Source organism: Morone saxatilis, unplaced genomic scaffold (assembly GCF_004916995.1).
Source record: "Morone saxatilis isolate NCDOM2014 unplaced genomic scaffold, NCSU_SB_2.0 Contig22, whole genome shotgun sequence".
Taxonomy (NCBI): Eukaryota; Metazoa; Chordata; class Actinopteri; family Moronidae; genus Morone; species Morone saxatilis.
Genome location: NW_023339785.1, coordinates 15,133,802 through 15,159,738, shown reverse-complemented (window position 1 = coordinate 15,159,738; position 25,937 = coordinate 15,133,802). Strand labels below are relative to the sequence as shown.

General features: G+C 39.6%; 1 protein-coding gene across 3 annotated transcripts in view; it reads right to left on the bottom strand.

Moving 5' to 3' along the window:
* Nucleotides 1-25,937, bottom strand: part of spock1 (SPARC (osteonectin), cwcv and kazal like domains proteoglycan 1) — a 98,950-nt gene that overhangs the window by 15,514 nt on the left and 57,499 nt on the right. For all 3 annotated transcript variants that reach the window (XM_035668720.1, XM_035668722.1, XM_035668721.1), the window contains 4 exons: nucleotides 19,147-19,227; nucleotides 9,087-9,201; nucleotides 5,505-5,637; nucleotides 2,129-2,249 (listed from right to left, as the gene is read on the bottom strand). In XM_035668720.1, coding sequence (XP_035524613.1) covers nucleotides 2,129-2,249; nucleotides 5,505-5,637; nucleotides 9,087-9,201; nucleotides 19,147-19,227 — 450 coding nt within the window. The remainder of the gene's footprint in view (nucleotides 1-2,128; nucleotides 2,250-5,504; nucleotides 5,638-9,086; nucleotides 9,202-19,146; nucleotides 19,228-25,937) is intronic.

Sequence of the window (25,937 nt, the reverse complement as noted above, 5' to 3'; positions counted from 1 at the left end):
GATTTAGTTATTGGCGAGGTTCAAGAGTTTAGAGAACCATCGGCTCATGTTATCTCTAAGTCATCTAAATGTTTGCTGATTGGGCTGGTGAATATCTTACGAGGCTGGGGAGAAATTAGGTTCAAATAGAGGGTAAAGATAAGCAGAGTGAAAAAAAATTATTACAACTCAAGCAAAACATCTTTAGACAGGATTGGGAGTTTAGGGGAACTAAAAATAATTGGATAACAATGGAAAAATGCATGTTTGTAGGTTGTGCTAAGGTTTCTTAGCAGAGAAATGGTAAATAAATGTATGACGAGATAAGATAGAATTTGGGTGTCTGAAAAGGGATGAGGACCGTGGAGGAAAGGTGCACCGGGTTTAAGACCTCAAGAAAACATAGGAGATGCAGAACATGTTGATTGTGTTGCTAAATAGTTTTGTCAAACATGAAATGACAGGATAGAAAAAGTAGGGAAGATAATGAATGCTGATGATGGAAGAGGAAAAAAGGACAAGGAGAAGTGGAGGAGGGGATAAGTACATGTCAGCATAATAGCCAGGAGTAAATGGGAGACAAGGAAAATAAGAAATGAATACAGGAGAAAGAAGATAGGAGGAGGGGAAGTGAACGTGAAGGGGAATGTCATTAACGGCTTTGTCCGGTCCTCCCGACTGAACGATGGATGGACACGGATAAACGAACAAATGAATGAAAGAGGGAGAGAGTGTGAGAGAAGGGTGCCCCTTTCTTAACTGTCTTTTCAGAGATTAGGGAGGAGAGCATCGCGGTCTGTTCAGTTCATCTATTCATGGACAACGCCTGTCTCTCATGAGCATGTGAGAGGAGAGAAGAGGCAGGCACATAGCCAGAGAGAGAGAGAGAGAGTTCAATAAAATAATATGAACATATGGAAAGACTGAGATTAAACACTAAACTTAAAGAAGAAAGTCTTAGCAGAGCTGCATACAGTGGAAATAAGAATAAGGCTGCATGATGACACTGTCCAAGATCTAGATTTTCATTCTCTTCACACAATCTCATCCATTCTGTTCACTCCCAGAGCCAAGCTCTCAGCAAAACCAAACACATAATTATAGTTTCTATTGAGCAAAGATGGAGAGGAATTAATTAGGCAGCAGTCAAGTTGGTAAAACACTTCTTCATTACTCCATCACTCTGTTCCCTCCATCATTGAGCCATTAACTAATGAAGGAGAGTGTAAGATAAAGAGAGAGCCGTCATTAATTAGCAGACACTTTTCCTTTTTATTAATTGTGCCCGATGAACCTCGGGATTCTTATAAATGCTTCCTAATCAGCGAGTCATTGGAAAAGACCTTAGAGGGCAGAAGATGTATGTGTGTATGAAGGGTATGTCCAAATATTCAATATTCCAACTAGATACATAAATAGATAGACTCGCCACAAACACACAAAGTAAAACCCTCTCACTACTCCCACATCTGGGAGAGAGGAAGTCTGTAACGATAACAATCAATCCTTTTCCGTGCTGCTTTCCTTTAGATTGCATTTCTCCTCCAGAATCTCTCCATCCATCTACTGAAATCCCATTTTCATGACAAACAATAAGACACACACACTCACTCTGTCACTGCTCCCTGCAGCTGTCAGAAAACGGGTGGGGGCGAGGGGGTGATGGGATGGGAGGGGGAGAAAATAACATGAGTAAGGGGAGAGGTGACAGGAAAGGAATGGAAACACCGTGAATCACCGGAGAATTTGAGGGATTACCTGTGAAAGGTTTTTGTGTGTGTGTGTGTGTGTGGTATAGTCATAACAGTGTGTTTGTGAGGCATCTACCCAAACTTGAAAATAGCTAAAATACAGATAACCATTTCTCTGTTGGCACACTCATCCCTTTGTCTAGCTATCCTGCCTTGCCACCTCTATCTACCAATCCAAGCATCAATACATCCATACTGAACACCCGTACAGATTGCCAGAAAAATACAATAAAGTGGTTCGTCTGGCCCATACTGTATATTTAGTGACTTACAAGCTCACAGCAGATGAAATGAGCAGAGTGACCAAGAAGACTTATGTAACACCCTAAATGACAAGCTAGCAAACTATCTAAACAGAAAGTTACAGTTTATTTATATAAGGAGAGAGCTGTACTCACCAGCCTTTTCAGTCTTATGTGGTGGTTTGGTAAGCTCCTGACCAGGCAAACAGGGACACAACCCATCACATTTTATTGAGATCGTCTTCCCAGACAGGCAGCTCTGAAACTCCACCTTACACTGTAAAGAAAAAAGAAACACACACACAAAGAAACAAGTTTAATGGAGGCTTTATTTCACTTGAGGGCTGGGATCACCAAGGGAAAAAAGGGGCACTCGACTGACTATATATAACAATCAGTATACTCATCATGGGGAGTACTTGTCATATAAAAACAATGGATAATATCTAAAGGAAAAAGTGTATCAAAAACAATACTTTTACCTCACCAGGTATTTACAGGTAAAAATTTTTTTTCTATTGTTGAATCTATTATCTTGTACCTGACCTAACCAGAAAACAATCAACATAACTACCTTTCTGCAGACAAGAAATATGCATGGAGTTCAAAAGATGTAGACAAAGAACAGGCATTGAATGTCTGAGGAAAAAGTCCTATTGAGTTCTTTGTTCTTATTTATGTCTGCCTTACTTTATGGAAGTGCAAAACTAAACTGGGGCAACCATTTAAATAAAATAAAACTAAACTAAAGAATCATGAATTGTTATAATCAATATTAGTACAACAAAAACTTTATTATTTAATATTTAAGTTTGTTTGTTGGGCTGATTAAAGTAAATATTTGCTGAGACAGGATTGGTCATTTATCTTCGATGAACAGATGTGTCCATTAGGCAGCCATGTAGACACACCATTAGACACAGAGATGCCCAGTGACATTCTATTATTCACTGCAGTGCAAATCTAATGCAATGCAAAAAGCAAGATGGACTACTTCAGAATGTAATTTAACAGTATAAATCTCATTTCAGGTAAGTGAGGGGTAAGAAATTGTTTGGACTAGTTGGGGGGAAAAAATCCAATTACAAGACCCTTCCAAGAGGAATAATGAAAACTGAAATGAGTTATGTAAATTCTGTTTGCGAGATGATGACGACGTTTCATCAGGGTGAGACCATGACTGCGCATAAACATCTATACAAATATCATGCAATACACAGGCTTAGCCTTATCCTGCCAGCACTTTCATTTCCCATGTTCTAATTCAAATCCATCATTTCCTCCCTGTCACCTCTTTGATAGCGCTGCTAATGTTGCTTAATGAAATTTGTTGACAAAGGGAACAGTGCTCTGTCCTGTTCTCAACATATTGAATTAGCTGTCTGGGAAGGGGGACGGAGAGAGACACAGAGAGAGAGAGAGACAGAGGGAGGGAGAGAGAAAGCCCAGGAAATGGATGACCTCCCCCAGTCACTGTCAGCACACTGAGAGGCCCCATGAATCTTTATGTTTGTCTCTCTCCAGGGGTTAATGTGGTTTTGATGAAACAGTGTTTTAACACCTGACTTGGTGGAATAAAAATAGAGGAGAGGAGAGGATGGGAGAGAAAGGATGATTTAAGGGGAGGGAAGTAATGGACTTAACTTAGTGGGCTGAAGCCTCTCAGGAGAAAAGAGCACTGTCCTCTTAATAGGATATTGAGTGTGTGTGAGAGTATGTGTGTGTGGTTACGATGAGGGAGGCATGTAATGTAATAATAAAACATGAATAAGCTTGAGACCAGCAGCTCACTGGTGAGCAGAGTTTAAGTTGGGCCACAGGGACCCATCACTCCACCAGCTAACTGAACCCCTCCAACTAAATTACCGCAGAGAGCAGAGGGACTTCCCAGCCCTCCCTATCCTTTTGTTCTTCCTCTTGTTTCTCCTCCAACACTTCTCCTCCTCAGCACAGCTTCAGGCAGGTAGGTCATTAGGAAAGCCTATGTCCTGACTTCCCCATATGCAAAGAGTTGGAGCTCCTAATCATGCTGTTTCAAACCTCAGGTGGAGGCTTAACCCCGCATTTAAACTGAAAACAACAGGAATACCAAATGTCTGGAAGTCTATTCATTTCCTGCAGAGCTGAGCTGAAAAACACAGCTGATGTGTGGATGGACAGCGAGCTTCCCAGTGAAGAAAACATGACCGCAGCTGAACTCCTTCTCACAAAAGTTAGATTTTTATGGATTCTGTTTCCTCAGGCACTACTATATATTTAAGGATGAGTGACTGAAATGCTGCAATTAATAAATAATACTGAGCAAGTGACTGTGCAGGTGTCCTGAAAGCTCAAAGCTTACTCTATTTTGCCAATATTGCTGTCACAAACACTTTGATTCAGCTGCACAGGACACTCAAGAGATGTCTTATATTGTCCATTTGTATGAGGTGCCTGTGTATTGGATTGTGCATCACCCCTGGCAACCAAAAAAATGTGGATGTCAATAAGAATCCAAGGACAGACCCACAATGCCTCACTTCTTTATGTCTTTTTCAGCCACGGATTTCACTCTCAGTCTGACCTTCCTCTGCTCCTCTCTCCTTCATGACTAATCACAAAGGTCAAACCTTTCTTTTCTTCCATATCATGACATGACATTGAGAGTTTGTGTGTAATTTAATGTAGGTGAGAAAGAGATTATGAGCGGAGGTCAGTGGCTGGGAAAAAAAGCTAAAGTCAGATGAGAATCATCCAGAGAAGATTTGTAGCTGCTGAAAATAAAAAATGATAGCTGACCCTGTTCTCAGTCATTTGCGTAACAGAGAGAGAAAAGTACTGCTGAAATCAAGACAGTGGAGGACAGGAGTCAATACACAGATGGTAAAATGTGACAGCAGAGAAGAGAAGAGGGGGCAGGAGAAATATAGGGAAGCAGAGGGGTGAAAAGGTGGCAGATTGGGATGATTAAAATATCATCTATCAAGAAAAAGAAAGAAAAGTACGCATAATTTCAAATATTTACACTATAAATTATCCAACTCGGTGGCTCTTCAAGCGCTGTTGTATGTCTTGAAGCCATCCTGTCCTTGATTTTATGGTTGAAAACACACTGAATTATTGATAAATAATATTAGCTGAGAAAATTACATACTTTAAAGCTGCAGTAGGTACTTTTTGTCATATTTGCTGAAACTATATCTTGATAGTAATATAAGTTTATTGTTGAGTTTCATTCCCAGGTCATCAAATACCAACTTCAAGCCACCAACCCAAAGCATCTTTATATGTTTCTAGGCTCTGATTGGTTGTTTATGTCAGTTTGCCGTTGATTCTTGCAAATTCCATTAGGAACTCAAGGAAGAGCAAGAAGAACCTGTTTTTTTCACAGATTATCTGTCTAAAGTACTACTGTCTGTATATAGTGAAAGTTTCAGCAAAAATGACAAAAATGTATTTATATAAAAGTTACCTACTGCAGATTTTAGTGAGAGAAAAGCAGTGAGGAAGAAGAGTGTGAAACTTAAAGAGAGATAAATGGAAAACGGATTACCTTAGAAGAGTAGGTGTGTCCATCAGATCCACACACAGGAGTTGACTGGATCGCCGAGCAGAGCCTACATTTCCCACGAGCACCAGCTTCAAGCCTGTGCTTGTGGCCTGCACTGCCTTTCCTGGGTTTCACACTGAGAGAGACAGAGAGAGGGGCAACAATACTCAGTTAACAATACTACTTAGAGAGTAATAAGTCTGAATTGCAATGTCAGTAAAACAAACACAAGGTCTCCTGCACATACATGAAAACACATACAAACAATAATATCTACAGTGCTTGAAGCCGAAAATCTTTCGAATGTATGTATTGCATTTTCCTTAACATTACTCTCATAAATTTATGTATGAGAGAAAATTGAAGTGCAGTAATAACTTTCCAGGCAGGGATATTATCCAAACTATCAGAATCAGTTTTCTACTGAACAGAAAGTGTTTCTGGTTGTCAGGGTCAGCTGACGCAGAGTGAATCCTGATTGGTCCATCGAGGACTTTTCTATAACGAGTGTAATTATGGTTGATCCAAATCTTGCAGCAATTTTCTATCTAAGTGCTCTCACTGAACACCCTGCTGCCTCTCCTGATCCATCAAGCAGAAATGGAATTAGAGACAGACTCTTTACACAGAAACTAATGTGATGAAACAAATGATGCAAAATGAACATCAGTTACTTAAGTGAACAGGTGGATAGTCATACAAACTCTTCCACATCTAGCTTACACAATCTAAATCTAAAACCTCCTGCACACTGTCTCGGTTATTTCTTGAATATTTATTTATATACAACATTTCGGTCACATACCTTCCTACATTACCAACAGTGGATTATCATTGTGAACCAAAAATAATAAATAATAAAATAAAATGCAATAGACATTTTTCCTTTTAAGGTCGATTTTCATAATATTAAACAAATATATATATATATATATATATATATATAAATGTACTATTTATTCAATAAAAAAAAACATAAACAACCCAGACTGCAGTAAAAGCAACCGTGGTGAACGCAACCTGAACAAAGACTTTCTTAATGTCTTTCAAAAATTAAATTTAATTCAGTATTTAAACATCTCTCTGTGACATGAATATTCTGAAAATGATTAAATCACTTTAATGTAGAATAAATTATGTTTGACCTCACCAAGTTGTTTGACTTCCTAAATATCTACAAAAATGTATAAACTTATGCTGTCTATTTTGTAGAACCAGACTATCCAAGGTATAAGATTAAATTGAAATGAATATATATATATATAATATGGGCAAGATAATATAGGAATACTAAAACACACAAATCCAACTAAAGATTAATGTTTGTTGATACCTATAGCATGTAGGTACAGTGGCTAACTTTTAAGGTTTAAAATAAGTCAGTCTTTATTTTTGTGAAACTTGCATTAGAGTAATTTAAGAGCAAAATTAAAACTGTCTAAAAGCTTGGATATAAGACCAAAGTCAAACAGTTTATAACATCACAGTAATTAAGAGTTCATCATTCACTCCCTTTGTGGACATCTACACTCTGGTTAACTAGAAGATTTAAATCCCCGGCAGCGTGCCAGCCGCTTTATTGGTTCTTTAGATGTGTCACACTTACTGTCAGAGCCACAATCATTGCCACGGCAGATTAGATATGCACATTGCACCAATAAATAAAACGGCAGATATGGTCAGATGAAAGTATGATGAAACTAGGTTGATTTTTGAGATGTTTCCCCTCATTTTCCAAATCCAGTGCCTCTCCTACTCTCTTATCAAGTGCTCTTTGCATAAATGCAGTAAAGCACAAGTATGTGTTCAAGTTATAAGTGTGTTTTGAAGGGTGGGATATGCTTGGCCCGGGAAATTAGTCTATGCATGACAAATATTCACTGGGAGAGACAGCTACAGAGAGAAGAGTGGATAGACAATCTATAGACATATTAATCTCAAACAGAAACAAGAAAGTGATCTCTCTCTCACTCCCTCATATACCACTGTGCTTCAACCCCCTGTTGAGAGACTCTATGTTGCTCTAATATGAAACATTTTTGATTTGACGGGACCACAGCCCCCTCACAGCATGTCGGAGGTGCACACAAATTAACACTTTTTTGAAATATAACTTTCAGCTGATGTAGACGTCCAAGCCTGCAGATAAACATTATTGCCCCATAAGGGAAATCAAGAAGTCTGTGCAGAACTATATCAGTTTCAACAAGAAGAGCAAGAAGTTTTGTATTGACAGCCTCTTAATAGAGGACAAAACTAATTTGCTTGTGGATTTTAGTAAACACAAAAGTAACACAAAAGTGTGTATAGCGCAGTGGCTAACAATGATGAATCATCTCCTAGATATACATGCTGCGGCATAGTGTACATTAACTATATTTCTCAACACCTGTTTGCAAATGTCTTGAGAGCGACACAGTTTGGATTTGCCCTCTGAGAGGACAATAAATCTGTGTTATGCTAATGACTACAACTAATTTAACTCGTAGATAAAATAATATCATGGTCCAAAGCTTCAGTGAATGATGCTGTTGGGGAAATACAGGTTTCAGGTGAATAGTTTAACATATTAAGCAGCAAATACGACGTGTAATTAACGCAATACAAAGAAAAGCATTAAAATCAAGTATCTAAGGAACTAATGACTTGAGGAAATCAATTAAACTCAAGGAAGACAAAATATTCAGATATCTTTTGGGAGAAATGCTTCTTGAACTGAAAAATTGAAAAACCTTAAAACTGGCAACAAAACAAGGTTGGAAACACAAACAAATTGGAGTTTTATTGAAACAAACTGGTGTTAAGAATATGTGTCTGTATATCTGTCACTGAAGCAGATTGGATTTTTACACACTGTTAGCAAACAAAACGCAAAATACTACTTTAATGCATGTTCCTGCTAGGTGTGATTTGTCTAACCTGCCCCGAGGGCCTTTAGCATACAGGGGTGCACTTTTTCATTGTAATTGTGAGTTACAGGTGTTCACTTCAACTTAGTAATATTTCCATATTTAGGACAAAGCATTAAACTCCACCATTGTTCTTTTGTAGATAAAACTGATTCTGAATCAACACAATGCTAATTGTGTTTGGGGCCCTCTTTAACCACTCAACAACAAATTAATATTGTTTTATCATCTTATACTTCATGACTTCTCCTTATAAGAAAAACTCACTTTTTATCTTATTTTCAGTATTATCTCTGTATTTTGACAACTGTGCAAGCACTGTTTGATCAAAGAGGAGAGGGCCACTTTTCTACCAATCGCCAACAGCAGTGGGGTCTGTGAGACCCCAAACAATGGGTAAGTAAAATGGTTGCATTTGTATATATCGATCGCTTCCTAAAGCCCTTTATTTAATTCACCTATTCACCCACTCATTCACACATCAATGGCAGCAAGCTACCATGCAAGGTACTGGCCTGATCATCAAGAGCAATTTGGGGTTCAGTGCCTCGCCCAAGGACACTGGACTAGAGGAGCTATGGATCAAATCGTTAACCCTGTCATTAGGGGATGGCCCACTCCACATTATAGCTACCCATTAAGTAAAGCTAATGTTAATAACATTACTGGTTCTTACCTGTGAGTTGGCTGCTTGCGATTGGTGCAGATGGCTGTCTGGTAGTCATGGCTGACACACACCTTGTGAGGAGGGCAGCGCACCTTCAGACAGGGGTCCTTTGTAGCGTCTGGACCTACAGGGAGAGATCAGGGATAAACTTCATATCTGAGCAACAAAAAAGAAAGTTGGTGGAAACATGCAGAGTAGAAGAGCACAATCTAGCACTGAAGTTGAAAGTTGATGCAGCAAATAATCAAGGTGTTCTTCTGGTTTTCCAGCTGGCAGATTCTTACGTTCAAATAACTGAAGCAGGCAGAAAAATAATGACTTGGAGAAAAAGACGGAGAAGAAGAATGGTAAAAGGTATGAAGTAAACGTTGAGTTTTCCGCAGTGTGAGCTGCTTAATGAGGACTATTCTCTCTGAGCGTCAACCCCATCCTCTTCCAAATCAATCTCTACAGTGACATTATCGCCGTGGCAGCCAGGCACAGCTGGCTGGTGTCCAGGGTGACAAAAGATCAAAGCAGCTCATTGACTCTGAGCATTGTGTCATTTCACACTAGGCTAACAGCACAAACCCACTTTCATTTGACAGAAGTAAAGGGATAAAACAGAAGGTTGAGGTGAAAAAGACAGCGGCAGTAAAAGAGAGACACAAGAGCTTTTTCACTAACAAGGACCATAGCACAACAATGTCATTTTAACAGTTTACTGAAATGATGAAGTACTGGATGTTGAAGATGGATGAAGGCATGTTAGAAAGGGGATGAACATGGAGGAGGTAGTCGTCCATTAAGATCTGGGATGGATGTTTTGAAGTATGGGGATCCATCTTAGCAGTTATGTTTTCTGATCCAATTATGTGCCAAAGCTTGATGGAGAAAAATTAAGATTGTAAGAAATGTAGGAGCGATGTGCTTGAGATGTCCAGCAACTGTGGACTCGACAGTTGTTTAGAGTTCATTAGTACAAAAAGACATGCCAACATCAGGTGGACTTTGGACTGGTGACCCTGTCAATCACAAAGGCTCTACCAGATATGCAGTAAAGAAAGATTACAGAAATTACAAAGTATATTTTAAACTACATAGTCAACATAGTGAACAAAGTAAATATGGGTTAATCAAGATACAGTGTACAGAGTGTACGGTATAAATGAAAGCGTACAAGTCATTAGCATGTGGCTGCTAACATCATAAAATGAGAGTGGCCTTGTCTCCATTAGGGGCCTAATGGGTTGTGTTTGAGCCACAGCTGGTGTCTGCTGTGAACATCAACTAGTTTCTGACCTGATCACACACTACACTGCTGTTTACATGCTGGTTTATCAACATTAAATCAGCCAGAGAGTCAGACACGATTTCTTGTCTTTGCTTGCAGTACCGCTGTAATCTCAACAACCATCTATACGAATGAACGAACACCTACACATATCAGCTCTTAACATTACATACAAAATATATCTGGAGCTGTCTGGAAGATATGGGAGAGCTTTCTTTATCTTTGAGGTATAAGAATGAGCACACACAATAAAGATAGTGAAGCTGAGACAGTCTCAAGGGAAGAGATTCATAGTACACTGCACACATCTGTCATAACTGAGCAACACACTTTCTTACAATCTGTAAAACACATACACAGATATAAAAACACATTAAGCAGCCCGCGTGCCCTCTCATATTCCCCAGAATGCAGAGAGATGATATGTCAACCTTTCTCCTGATAGCTGTCTGCTCTGCTGCGTGTTTCTGTCGCCTGCTTATTTGGGCCTGTCCTCACCTCCATCTATCAGTGCTGCAGGAAACCCATCTTATTTCACTTCACTGCAAAATGACTTTATCACTGTGAGGAAATGAGAGATGAAGGGAGAGAGGAAGAGAGAGAGGAAGGATCGAGGAAAAGGGAGGCTTGTATCTGGTTAACAGAGGATTGGAGGACAATTTAGGATTAGCGCATGACCTCCACTCTTAGAGAAATTGGAAATCAGACACACACATACAAATGAGCAAGTAAGTTTATCCACTTACAGTACACACACACAAATTCACAAATCACATGTAAATGATTACACGGATAAAACTTTCTCATAAACTGTAAAAAAGTTCATTTGGAGAGACAATGATGCCCTGAATGTGAAATCGTTTTCAATTGATGCGACTTGAATATTTATGGTATATATAGTAGGAGAGGAGAGAGAGGTGAGCAGAAGAGAGGAGAAATAAAGGGGAGGAGAGAAGAAAAGAGGAGAGGAAAACAGGGCAGGAAAGGAAAGGAGAAAATGACACGATGAAGAGTGGGAGGAGGAGGAGGCAGGGAAGAGAAGCGAATAGAAGAGTGTAGGGTAAAAGAGAGTTTTATCCATCTATTTAAAGCTTGAGTGAGCAGCTTTGGCGGTTAAACCAGCCAATCAATTGTAATGCAGGAGCACTGCAGCACACTCTCGCCACCTCTCTTTCACTTTCCTCAATACGAGTCTCTCATCTTCTTTTATTTCCCTCTTCTTTATAATCTTAAGTATGACTTTATTCTCATCCCTGTGTGTGTGTGTGTGTGTGTGTGTGTGTGTGAATAAGTCAATATGCGTGAGCAATATAACTTGACATGCCTTATTGCATACATATTCATTCCAAAGTGCCAAGTAAAACTCCTTTTCACACTCTAAACCACATTTTTACCTTGAAAATGTTATTGATTTATGTAAATGAACAAGCTTGTCTGCTGCTGATAAGACGTTGCCAAATGAACAAGTGTAAAGGATTCATGCCTGCGTGTGTGTGCGTGAAGTATTATGATTCTTCATTAATGGAGAGACGGTGACGGCGCAGTGCTTTGAAACTGGTAGCTGATAAGGGAGGAACAATCAGGGAGAAGTCTATGTGTGTATCCTATATAATGTTACAGTTACGGTTCGTGAGGAAGGTCAACAGTTCTGCACATAGACACCGCTACCAATTTGTCCATTGTCCTTGGCCATATGTAAGGTTGACTGATGACCCCTTGGTGCGGGGATACCAGTCTGTAGGGGTGAGACAGATGGAAGAGTTGGCAGAGATGCAGCTGAGGGTGGCGAGGGTACAAGACAGCAGATCATTAACAAATGGAGTCAAAAGTCCTCAGTTTGAATTCAAGTTAAAAAAATTCTGTTTAAAATTAATTTTTACATTTCTTTGGAAATACCTTGACATAAAACTGAAGTAATCTCATATATTCTGTTTATATACAGTATAATCTATTTATGTGCAGCATCTACAGCTTTAATCACATAAGTAGCAAGTAAGCATATGCACCATGAATTGTTGGAAACATTTGGGATAATATAAGTACAAAATGTAGCACATTTAATGTCTTTTAGACATTTAGTGCAGAAATATTATACCTTTAAAGGTAAAGTTGTGTCCATTCAGCAGCTCTCTTTTGGGACAGATTACCATTGTACAATGCTGAGTTGTACGACCTCTAAAATCTGACTTTCAAAATCTGTTAAAATGGACACCTCGTGGCTGCTGTACATTTCACTGCTGTGTTGCTGCATGCTTTTGAACACCGCTGTTGCTGTAGGCCCAGCATCAACCCAGCTACCATCTGGTCAGATCTGCTTTTATATACTGGGGGGGAATCAATATACTCCTTGGTTGGTAGCTCATGCTCAGTACATAAAAGAAAATGTATTCCCTGCTGAAATCAAAAGTTGTGCTGCATCTTAGGAAAACAAACCTTCATCTGACTGAACATGAAGATCTTCATCAAGTTAATGTCAAAATAATGTCCATATATTTATCTATAATTCTCCCTGTGTGCATGTGAAGGGATATGTGGATTTCTACGTGAGAGCTTCTGTTCTTTTAATTTATTTACAAAGTATTTGTCTTTTTTTTATCTGTGCAGTGGTTTTAGTAAATGACAGTAGACTTATTACCAGTAATACCAGGACTTGTTTAGTAAATGAAAGAGATCTGTGACTTAGAAGTACAACAGTGCTCCTCCTTTTTGTTCCTCTGCCAGCGTACCACCATTATACCTTTGCTGTTACCACAGTTACAGTGCTCGCATGTGCACATTGTGCGTCCATTTCCCCAACTGCAGATGAAGTAGGTTCATATATTGACTTCCATCACCTCCTTCCCTCCCTCTCTCCAAGCCCCACAGCCTGCAGGGAGCCACAGGGCAAACACAGCCAGGCAGAGGAGATCTAGAAACCTGTTGTTGGCATAAGAAAATGAAGAGACCCATTCTTATTCAGAGTAAGGCTTCTGTATATATTAAAATTAAATAACAATTGTGAAAATCTGCTTTGTTCTTTACATTTAAGTTGTTTCATTTTTGATGCAGCAGCAATTTTATTAAATGTCAAGCTTTTAAACACCGGACATTTGATTTTGAAATAAAGGTTCTTCTGTTAAAACAAAACAGTGGCGACACAAACATTGTGAGTAGTTGGTAAGGTACGAATTGGAAACAACCTGATAACTAACAAACAGTTTTTATTGGTGAATTTAAAAACTCTGCGGCTACTTCTAATAATCATGATTAAGTGGCATCTTGTAGTAAAGTTGCAGATTGCAACTAACTGAACACTGGTCGCTTCTGTTTTGATGGCCTGAGAATGAGAAGAGGCTGTAAAGTGTGTAGGAGAAACTACAGTGGAAGCAAAAACTTGCATACATAGTGGAGACTGAAAGTTGTATGATATGGATACCGGCACAAAAACAATAGAAAACAAGTTATTTGGAGTAAATGTAGACATTAAATCACAATCAGTGCTTTGTAATGTCTTTTGTTTAAATGGATAATCTCAATGAGATACAGTAGGGAATGTGTGGTGTGCAATGTTTTGCAATACACAAGATCATGGTTTTTATCCATGCCTTCACAGGGCAAATTTAGAATCTGTCTACAGGAGCTGTTAACTGCATTAGTGTGTCAATGTTGCTGTATCATTGCACTATTTTTTATTAAGGCAAGCTGCAAATATGTCAGTTTATTGTCTAATGTGTGCAAAGAATCCTGCTTTAAAAAGTTGCTGGATGATCCAACCCTGAACATATCTTCCAGCCATTTAATTGCTGTGAAACTTCCAAGTGGATTCCTGGCAGAAAAGCACATTATACTTAAAGCTGTAAAATTTTATTAAATTAAAGTTGACAGTAAATTGCCCTACTCGTCCACTTTTTGTCTGCTCAAGAATTTCTCTCCTTTTTCTTACCCTTAATGTTCCTTAAGAGACAAGAAAAAGTGACTAGAGAATAGAAGGGTAAGATAAAACACTCTTCCTGTGTCCTCTAATACTGGACGCAGGCCAGAATGGAATGCAGTGATTGGATAATAAAGATAGTCAGAGTCCAATAGAAGAGGCCACGTAGCCAACAAGCCCTGTCAAAGAGTAGGGGATGACCTCAAATTAATTGCTGCTGAGCTGGACATAGGTCAACGGGGTGTTTCTGTGAGTACGGGTGTGTGTGCTTCTTTATCGACACCATGCTCCATTGCTCTCCGTTGTTTGCTCTCCCCAGCTACTGTTTCTAATGGCAAATAAACAAGTTTGAAATTGAATTAACAAGAGCTTCAACAACCATTCCCAAAGGACAAATTCTCGACTGTTATTAGAAAAATGAGCATCACTTTCAGGCTTTGATAAACTAATTAAAAAGGTGTTTCGGCTCCTTTACCTGGGGGGCCAGGGAGGAAAAACAAGAGATGGAGAAAGTGAACAGAAAGACAAACAGATCAGGAGCAGATAAAATCTGATTCTCGCTCTGCTTTCTGAACGTTCCTCAGGGTCGGACTGTTTGGCCTATGAGAGGCACTGGAGCGAGAGATGACAGAGAGGAATGATGGAGGGATGAAAGCACAGAGAGGGCCTCTGGGAGGATACAGTGATAGAATGGATCCACCATCCATAAAATTAATTATTGAAAAACACAAATCATATTATTGTGGATGTAACTGAGGAATGGAGAAGATAAACAGGCTCTTTCAGTTTGAATGTCAGAAGAAACCACAGTGGCTTACGGGAGAAAAATATCTGGAGAGAGAGGCTATTGACTATCGCTTACAAACTGAATATTCATTACTGCCACATAGCCATTATACACACAACGGCACCAATAGCATACACACACACAAAAACTCAGACTTTATTGTGAAAAGCCCTGAAAGAGGATGTTTTGTGAAGCTGTTGCTGGTAGCAAAGCATTTTTAAAGGAACGCAATGAAAGCGAATAATCAAACAGTCTTTGAAGACAGCTTCAAAGCAAAAGAGCAAATATGCATTTAAGGACAACTTACGCAAACAAGAGGGCATTCATTTCAGGGGAAAGTTGCTAATTTTCACAGTCTAAATAAAGTTATACATAACCTGTTCTGCTTTAAGTGTGTTTACAATTCTATCTATCATCACGGTGAACTGAGAGAGCAGAAATAAAGTAGAATTTGCATGAAATTGGCTTGCTGAAAAGAACATGCACACACTCAGAGAAAGACAAACAATACTGGAGACTCTAACTGTGTCCACCCTCACAAAGAAAGAACAGGAAGTCAGCCGAAACAACTCCTGATAACATTTAAACCTTTATCTTGGCTCAGGTCAGTGTATAGTGGTATACACAGGTCTTCATTTCATTTGAAAACAGGATATCTGTTGGGTTACCTTAAATTTAATATTAATACTCAGCTTCCATAATCCTCAGCCAGCTTTACGTACATTTAATGCTAATCTTACCAACAGCTGAGACATTTCACTCAAAACCACTAATCTCAACCTCATAGCGGTGCTAAAGGAAAAGTCAGCAGATCAACGTTATTAGGATAGGGGGCCATGAATGTCTGCAAAAAAGCTTGTGTCAATCTATCCAATAGTTGTTGAGATATTTCTGCCATCCCCAGAGCCACACCAAGCACAGATCTTGAGGTTACTTGAATGTGCATCACTATCCTGATTGTAAAATGTTTCAGATTGTTAATATTTAATGCAGAATAAATTTCTTCTTTTCAATTGGAACCAAACTTGGCAACCGTTTAAAGCTACAGCTGCTGTATTTTTGGTGTTGATCACAGCAGGGTTTGAAGTGAATGGTTTGCAGCTGTACAGGAATGGAATAGACTTCTTTTTTTTTACAATGTCAAGTGGTCTGTTTTCTTCTGCTTTAAGAGCCTACGCTTTTAACTGACCATGTGTTGCTGTCAGATGAGGAGTTTGTGTCAAGTTGACCTTTAGTCAATTTCTGGAGAGGTCACAAAGAAAGACCACACGCTTGACTTACAGACTGATTCTTTGGCTCATTGACACACTGTGTCTCTCTTCCTCTTTTTCACACACACGTGCACACACACACACATGCATAAATGGATGACAGATCTGGCTTCTTGTCTCACCTTCAGTGTCAGGGATAATTAAATGTTTTTGCACTGTCCTAGACTGAGACATTCATTAATCTGAAGCTGGAGGGTGTGTGTGTATGTGCATGTGTGTGTGAGCGTGAATGAGCAAGAGTAGATCAGAGCCCTATATTTCCCAGACTTCAACGGCTCCGTTCTCCTGTCATTATCCACTCATAGTGACCATTTTATTAATGTTACTCAAAAACAAATATACAAACAGCAGTGCCTGATATGAGATACCAAAGCTCTGTGTGTCCATTAGATCATCCTTTTACTTACAGCAGGTAATAAAGTGACAAATAGTAGAAAGACCAGACTTCATTCGCTTTATCTAAGTTTAAACACCCTGTCTGTCTCCTCTTTCTTTAGCCTTTTTCTAGAAGACGAAGCCCATGTGCTGAACAACACATTACGCCTCCAGCAAGACTACTACACCACACAGTGACTCGCACCACAGAGTAGACAAGGTTATAGCACACGAGGGGTCAACACCAGTGACTCACTTACATTTCTACATAAACTACTGAGATTATCATAATTCCCTGCCTGACATGTTTACTCTATTTCAGAACAAAGGCACTCCCAATCAAAAGCAGAAGTTTAAATTTAAATCTCTGAACTGCAGCTTTCTACAAGACATCAGCAATCCCTGAAAACTGAAAGAGACGCAGTCCTACAGTGCTGTGACACAGGTTTCATCAGAGCTGACATCAAAAACAAGAGAAACTGTAAATAACTAAAAATAACCAAACCTTTACCAAAGACATCTGTGTTTGAACTGACTCAAATATATGAAGATGTATTGAGAAAACAATGTCAGGTTGGATCTCACAGCAGCACAACATGGCAACGGCTCTTTTTGTAGATTCATCTAGGATTTGATACTGTGGATTACTCTGTGTTACCATGCAGCTTATCTCCCACTGAATTAGATCAAAACATGTGTAATTGGTTTTGTAATTACCTAACGAACAGAACACAATGTGTGCATCCGTCACATTTCAAATTGCATTTGATTTACCAAATTGGTTCCCCATTTAGTTTTCCATTTGCCAATTCTGATATAATTTATGCAGCACTCTGGAGCCTTGTTGTGGCAAAACCTATCCGCCTTGTAGTGTAATGAGTACGCTCATTTACTCAACATGTTTATCTCTGGAACTAACTAACTCTGTTCTGCTATATTTACAGTTTTATGGATGTGCCATGTCAGCAAGTTCAAATGAGTGGACACAAGAGCCTTGTTAAGTCACAAGGTATATTGTTTTTCTGCTGATTTATTTATTATTTATTTATTTATTATTTATGAATGACTATAACTTGTCTACTTTTTGATGAATTATTTCTATGTAAATTATTTTTATTAAATTATTTTATTAATTTGTGTTTTTACAGCATTATCAAATGCTTCCTTATACATTTGTAATGATAATTGATCAAGTATAGGTCAATGTTTTTCAATGTTTAATGTCTCAGTACATAAAAATGAGTTGAACTAAATGAAAACATTCCCCAAAACATAACATAATAGGTGCTATGCAGTAGATATGAAGCTCAGCGCAAGTTCAGTCAGGAAGACTATCTCATTATGCCTCATTCATTCATAATCCTCTCACACTCTTTCTTAATCAGCTGACTATGGGCGTTTACTTTTTCAGTTACACCAATCAGAATGAACCACAATCTCCCCCACTCAATCACGTTGCTGCTGTCAAACCTTACATTCATTGTCCTCTCTGCTGCTTTCAGCTGTCATTTAAGTGTGAAATCATTGCGACCCTTCTCGACACCATTCACCTCCAGTTCATCATATCCAGTGCCCAGGTTAAGCTCATCACAATTCCACTCCTCATCACATCCAGATCTTCAGCATTCTCTTCACTCCTTAATCATCACCACCACCACCAATGTCTAGACTCCATCAGGGGGTTTCCTTTACTAATCACAGCTTCACCAACCCCCTTCACATTTCTCAACTTCCATTGTGCAATGTCTCTCCTGATTGAAATAAAAACATTGGATTGCCAAACATCAGCATGAACATAATAATGGTAATCTCAAACAAACAATACTACAGAGGATTTTAGCCCACTACACCCACGTTAGTTTGTTAAATTCTGCTAAGCTGCGAGCACAAACACCAGAGCTGACAGGTGAGAGGGAAATCTATACTCCAGTATATTGCTGCCCACTTGCTAAATCTCAAATTACAAATTTTATGTTAGCCTGCACTAACAGAGCATGATGTTAGTACTCAAGCCTGGAAATAGCTCCATGTTACTGAAGGGGTAGCTTTGATCATCCTGTGTGCATTAGCCATGGCTCCATCTGGTTCAGACAACGAGCTGCGAGCTCGGTTATCTCTCTCGTCCATACTGACATCTCCACACACAACCTGAGACAGGGTGGAGAACTAATTGTGCTATACCCACCATTTTATGGGATGTACAGCTGAGACAGCAGGGCAGAACAATTTCAACAAAGTGTAAAGTAATAGTACAATCTCTGAACATCAATGACTGGCTATCGAAGCATTTATTTCTCAGCAAACCTGGTAATCTGACTGACAAACAGATTGGCACTGAGATCTTTATACAACACATACAGAATATTGGAGCTAAATCAGCTGTACCAACAAAAACAGGATGGTTACTACAAAAACCTCCCCATCCTGAAGAAAATTACGTTTTCCGAACTCACCATCCTGAACTGTCTTCTTGGGTAAGCTGGAGTGAGTTGTAGTTCCTGGGTCTCCATATCTGCCAGGTTCAGCCTCTCGCTCTAAAAGAAGAGAAAACAAAACAAAACTGAATCATTTAAATACATGAGTTAATGCTTAGGTTAATAGTAAGAATAGAAGATCAGTTCCACCGTTATGTCATTAATGGAGAAGTCAATTATCTTAGCATTAAACACTAAGAAAGAATGAAAAAAACTTCAAGTTGTTGTTTTAATGTTACTATTTTTGCACAGATCAAATAAACAAGATACAATGATTACTAAGCTTTAGAGCTGCTGTTTTTTTTTTTTTTTACTTTGGACAAGCTAGGATAGGTGTTTAACCCTGCTTCTTATTTTATGCTAAGCTAAGCTAATCACCTCCCAGCCCCTTCATACCGTTATGGCAACAGCTGCGCAATTAGATGCTTCAGCCGGACAGACAGGCTGGATGAGCCACCCCGGTGGGTGCTGTGATCACTCTAGGAGGAGAGGGAAGACAGCCAGGATAGGAGCCATGCTGGCCCAGCTTGGACTATAGGCTGCTTTTGGCTAATGTTCATTTTGGACTAAATGGGACTCAAGCTGGCCAAAATATGGGAAATCAGAGACTGTTGTGCCCACATCTTTACTGAGACCTGCTCCATCAACATCCCAGATCCGCGACGGGCGGACCGTGTTCTGAGCCGCTAGAGGGGAGGCAGACTCTGTGTTTACATCGATTATCAAATAAACACTGAAAAATTTTTTTTTCGTGGCATGTGAGTGGTGTCAATTTTCTCATCTAACTCTAAAGTAAGTAAGCAAATAAGAAAAATATTTCCTGGTGTTGTTTTAAGGTCCCCAACTTCACAATCCAAAGTACAAGTATGTTTTTATACAGTTTTATTAATCTCCTGAAAGTGATTCTGAAATCCCAAGGCAGACTTGGTGGTGCTGCAAAGTGACACAAACATAATTTTTCTCGTCTGAAACGGAATAATCACAGCAGCGCCATTACTGAACACAAAAACAAGTAGACTCAGCCAAGGGAAAGCAAAGTAATGCACCCATCCATCTAGATACAAAAACACTAATCCATCCTCTCTCGCACACACATACGAACTGTGGAACAACATCCCATATGGAAGCAGGCCAGTGGTGGCAGAGCCTCGGGGAGGGAACAGAGCAGCCAAACTCTGAGGTACAGGAAGTTTGTCATGTCTGTCTGTAGGCTGTGACATTAACACCCTGAGATGATTAACTCCAGAACTCATCCATCTACTGTATTTATTAGTGAGGAAGGCTTTTGAGCAAGGATTGACCATGGTCTATATATAATGACTTGAAAAAGTCGTGTGTGTCTGTGTGTGTGTGGAGGCAAAAAAAGTTAGTCCAACTTTGTTTTTTGTCAATATGCCCTCTATTCATTATTCTTCCTCTCTTTCCTTTCTTTCCTCTTTGCCAGACCCCTCTTCTCCTCATTATTGGCTGACTTTTTTATCTCCAAGTTATCCTCTCTGCAAGCAATCTCTCTCAAGTGCTCTCTGTAGGCCTTGCGTCTGTATATCTTTGTATCTCCCTCCCTCCCTCCCTCCCTCCCTCGAGACTGTCTACTGCCACTGTCACTTTCACATGCTGGCATTTAGCCTGAGGGCTCCTGCTATGATCTCTACGGCAACGGCTGTCCGCTCACATCCTCTGAATTTTATTTATCCTAATTTACGATAATCATTGGAGTCTCTGTTCGCTACAGGGCACAAAGGGCAGAATCAAAACACAAACACACACATTCAGTCTTCCCTCTATGTGATCTACTGTTGTGTGTCTCCCCTTGAAAACAGCCTGTTCAGCATCGTTCACACACTGCAGTCCATTGATTCACAGCTTCATTTTGCTTTGGGTTCGTTGTTGGTTTTGGCCCTGCCTTTCTAAACTGGAAGTGTAGGGCAGTAACAATTCACTCTTCTCAGTGTGGCTCCTCCTGCCAACATTTACCCTTACTTAATCACCATTTCTCCCAGGTACTAGTTCCTTGGTGCCTCTTCTTCCATAACATTTCTCCTTTTCCATTCTAAACAACAGAACTTAACTGCTTTGCTGATATGATTGGCTTCATCTGTTCATTAAATTAACAATACCCTCGGTGTGACTGTGTATTTCCTTCCTCTGCGTCTCAGCAGGCTCCAGGTATCATTGATTACCGCTCGTGTGTGTGTGTGTGTGTGACTGGCTAATTTACTGCCTGAAATCACTGTAGCATGTACGTGTGTGTTTCAGCTGATAGTCCCATTTGTGTGTTAAGACTCAACACTGCGAGCGCTCACCCCTCTGAAAGAGCGAGATAAGAGCTGAGCCGAGGGTCGTGGATATTGAGTCACTTTTTATGATGTGGCCAACAAGCCATTAAAATCAGAGCGGTAAACAATGTTTAAAGAACGCCTGGAGAGCGAGCTGCAAGCCTTTAGCGCATTACACTGAAATGAGATATTTGTTCTTGCTCCAGCTCACACTCCATTTAATACCCAGACCCGAGGTGCGCACTGTTGTTTGTTGTCCTGTCTCTTTTCTTATCAGTTTCTCTCTTTCAGATTCTTTCAGCTCCTCCAGGCGCAGATCAGAGATGGTTATATGAGAATGTATTAAGAAGCAGTGACAGAGTTAGGTTAGATTAAAGATTGACCAATGAGAAATGGGAGCAGACAGGCAGCATATCTTCAGAGAGACATAGGCTTAGAGAGTTGGAGGAATAGCTGACGAAATATATAACAACGACGAACACTCTGCTGGGAAAACACAATGTCACGTCTAATCAGGCTGATTGGCAATTTGGAAGCTCCAGATTTTCGAGGCTTTGTTTGTGGCTGCTACTGCCAAACCGGAGTGCATCACAAATGACTTCTATTTCTGCTGCCGAAATGGTTCCCATAGCAACCACTTATTCACTATGTAATCTAATTAGACAAACGGACAAGAGTGCTAAACACCTAAAAATGTAAATTGTGAACTTAACTTGTATTGTTTTCCGTCTGTCTGAACTGTGTCCTCTTGGTCGTGTAATATGGGGCACTGGCTGCCATTTGTAATCCTCCCTTTGACTCCGCTCTTTGGATAATGCATTGCAATCACAGCCTTACAAATCTGTTGGGCATGCCCATATACAAGAACCCAGAATGAAATAGCCAGAATACTGATTCTAACATCGGTCTTGCTGACAGTACAACTGTTATCTGCTGCCAAGGACTCTTTCTCCCTTCTCGTCTCTCTGTTTCTCTGCTCGGGTTTAAAGGTCTTTTCAGGGCAACTATTCAAACATTTCAGATGGGGCCGAGCAGAAAATGATGCAGATGTAGAAAACCAGTAATAAATAAAATTCAAGAGTTTGACTCTGGAGAAAGGTTGAGCTGACCTGAAGGACACATGGTTGTAACCTGGAGTAGTGTGTTTACATGGCTCGAGAAGCAGTCGGTTCTAATCGTATCACAGCTTAGTTAACGAAGTAAAAACTGTTATATTCGTGACAGAAAAGTGTGGCTTTATTGACCACAATAGACTTCAGCTTGTGTGAGGGAGTGTATGAGACTGTTTGACAGCAGGTATTTTTGCCTGCTTGTAAATGGAAAAAGTAAAAGTAAATGTCAGGACATGGCTGATATTTTAATGACTACAAGGCAGCCGCTCTCACTCCAGATTGCTGCAGTCAGTCACAGGTGGGCGGAGAGCGAAACCAACAACCAAAGTGTGTGTGTGTGTATGTGTGTGTGTGTGTGTGTGTGTGTGTTCCTGCGTGTTTATGAGCTCATTGTGTGTATTGTATGAACAAAAAAGACTGACGTGGGTGTGTGTGCTCATATTTCTCTGCCTGGTTATGATCGACACAACTCCCAAGATATTGGATTTTGCCTCAACAATAAAACTCATTTTAAAATCTTAAAATCTTCTCTAGTGAAAGTTTTCCAGCTGCAGTTTAGTGAAAATTAAAACCCCTAAGGAGAAGCAATTCCCTTATATGTTACTCTCTATATAAAGCTCAACTCTTTCCTGAACTCGGAAAAGGTAGTTCAAAATAATCTTCACACAAGGTCCTCTTACTAGTTTTTTGGGTGCTTTCAACTAAATTTCACAATCGTACACAATCCTTATTAAAGTTGGGTCACAGGAAGAAATCTGAGCTATCTCCATCCTCTGATAAAGATGATGCAATGTGGTTGAAAGGTCCAGAAATTCCAGTAAGTTAAATTTGTGTCTGTAGTTTTAGTGAAATAAGATTTAAAATGGGAGAAATCCCATATTTATAATAATGCAAAAAAATCTTATTACACAGTATGCAATGTGTCGCACTCTCTATGTTTAGATTATTTATATTGTTGTTTATTCAATATTTCTGTCAGAAAAGCAGGACTGAGAGGACCGTACTTTTAGACAGCAAAGATTACAACTAAAATGTTTGATAACCTTGTTGAATTTTATGTATTTGGACAAGCTGTTGCTTTTTGTACGTTCACAAAGTAATCGTTTAACTTTCTAAATGCAAGGGCTGTTGTGGATGTGTCTTAGAATATGGAAAGTAAAGCCCAGGACCATGCTTCATTTTTTCATACTGATGAAATAAATGCTGAAGATTACAACTAGTGGAACCAAGGCTGACATTGGGACTATCTAGGCTAAAGCTTTTACCCTTTTCCACAGGACATTACTTCCCACTCACTGGTCCTGGGTCAGCTTTGGACAGTGTGTTGCCGCAGTATGAACATATGATGCCCTGATCTGAGCACAGCAGATGTCTCTTTAATCACACCCACGGGGCAAGCTGGGTTTTCTGGGACACAGGCCAGTGTCACCCACACACATCTACCTCCTTACAGAACTATAGAACTCATCATTAAGCACAACATGTACAGGGGCCTAACAGGTTAACCGTCCAACTACAGGTCAATGAGCTGTCACCATGGAAACAAGTTTATGTGGGATTCTCTGATCCACATGCATAATGGAGACTAGAGGGGTTGTGACATTATATTGCGGCATGTAATTCCAAAAACTCTGTTTAATTTAATCACTGTTTTCCTATCCTATAATATTACGCTCTGTGTATTTTGACCAAAGGACCGACATTTGAAATACAAACTAGTATTTGCATTTCTCTGGAGATTACTGTTTCAAGAAGTTCAATGAGCAGCCAAAATGAAGGACGGGCAAGTAAACTTCACAGTATTGTTACTGCAATATTGATGTCACTGCTCCATTTACAACTGGTGTAATATTATTCATCAATATGGTCCAAAATTTTAATATTTTGTAAAGCAAAAATCATGCCTTCAAAATGTTCATCATATTTTCTTAATCTGGTCAAATGCAAAGTACAAAATACTTACACATGGTTGACTTGTACTTCATGACCAGTTAAAAAATTATAGTGCACATAAAAGGCACATGTATCTGTCAAAATGAATAATGTCTAAGTGGAGCTGGAAGGGACAGTGTGTTGGTGAGTCTTTCTACTAAAGATTCCCTGCAGGGCAAAATAAGCTGATAAAAGAAAAGAAAGAAGGGACAAGACTGCAATTACACATGGGGAATGTGATAATCAAATATGTATTGAAACGGCTAACAACTAATTCCCAAAGGCTTTCAGTCTGTGTGCGTGTGTGTGTCTGCGTCTGTGTGTGTGTGTTTACGTCACTGTGGTATGTTGATTCCCAGTCCCCTATTGTTCATCATTATGTAATTTCCATCTGATGAACTCAATATGCCAGAAACAATAGAACAGACACATGAAGTGAAGGGGTAGTGAGAGATAGATGGCCCAAAAAAACAGAATTAAAAAGAACAAGTGAAGAATTTAAGATAAAGATTAGAGTGTTTAAAGAAAAAGCAGAAAGAGGGAGAGAGAGAGAGAAAACAGTGACTGCAGTGAAAGGGACACACATAAAGCAGAGTTGTTGCAGAGTATACTGTATTCTGCATGAATAATATATTTTGTGGGAAGCGGCACTTTGTATAAGATTCTGTTGGTTTAGTAAATTGCCTGCCAGAGAAAACTGACAGAAAACTTCACCTCCACAGGATGCTAAGTTTGTGACTTCTCCAGTCTTCCAAACCATATGCTCAAAATGTGCTCCCATGTTGTTACCATCCACATTATATAAACAATGGACATATGGAGACAGCAAAGGGAACTGGATTAGACCACAAATGTAAATCCACAAATGTATCCACAAATGTATCCACATATGCTTACGTAAAAGCCGTTCCACCCATACCATATTGTTTTAAAACATTACCAGACTACTAAAGCGTGGTAACTATTTGACATGTCTACACTTGCGTCTTGGGCGATCGGATCACAAGTGGACAGCACTTAATAGAAGTGTCAAAGATCATCAGGACGCATTGTGATCCAATCACCTAAACCACTTGCAGAGGTGGTCTGGGATGCATTTGACCGCATTTCTTTTGTAGGGTAAGTGCTAATCCTGATGCGTGTCCAACAAGGATGTAGGAAAGGACGTGGTAGTTGTCTTGGTGACAGTACGGCAACCAAATGGAGAGAACAGATGTACGTGGCTGAAGCAAAACCTTTTTGTTTTCTTAGCTAGCCCGTGCGAAAAAAACTAATTTGCTGCTTGTCTGGTGACATACTGAGGTAATGACTGGTAAGGTAATGCGCTGGGCCCTCTGACCTTCTAACGTAAATGATGAGGACAATAACAAAAATCTGAACACACTTGGTCAGCTGGAGACCTTGGAGACAGGCGACAGATTCAGGTGTAAAGCTTGCTGTTCAGTATCAC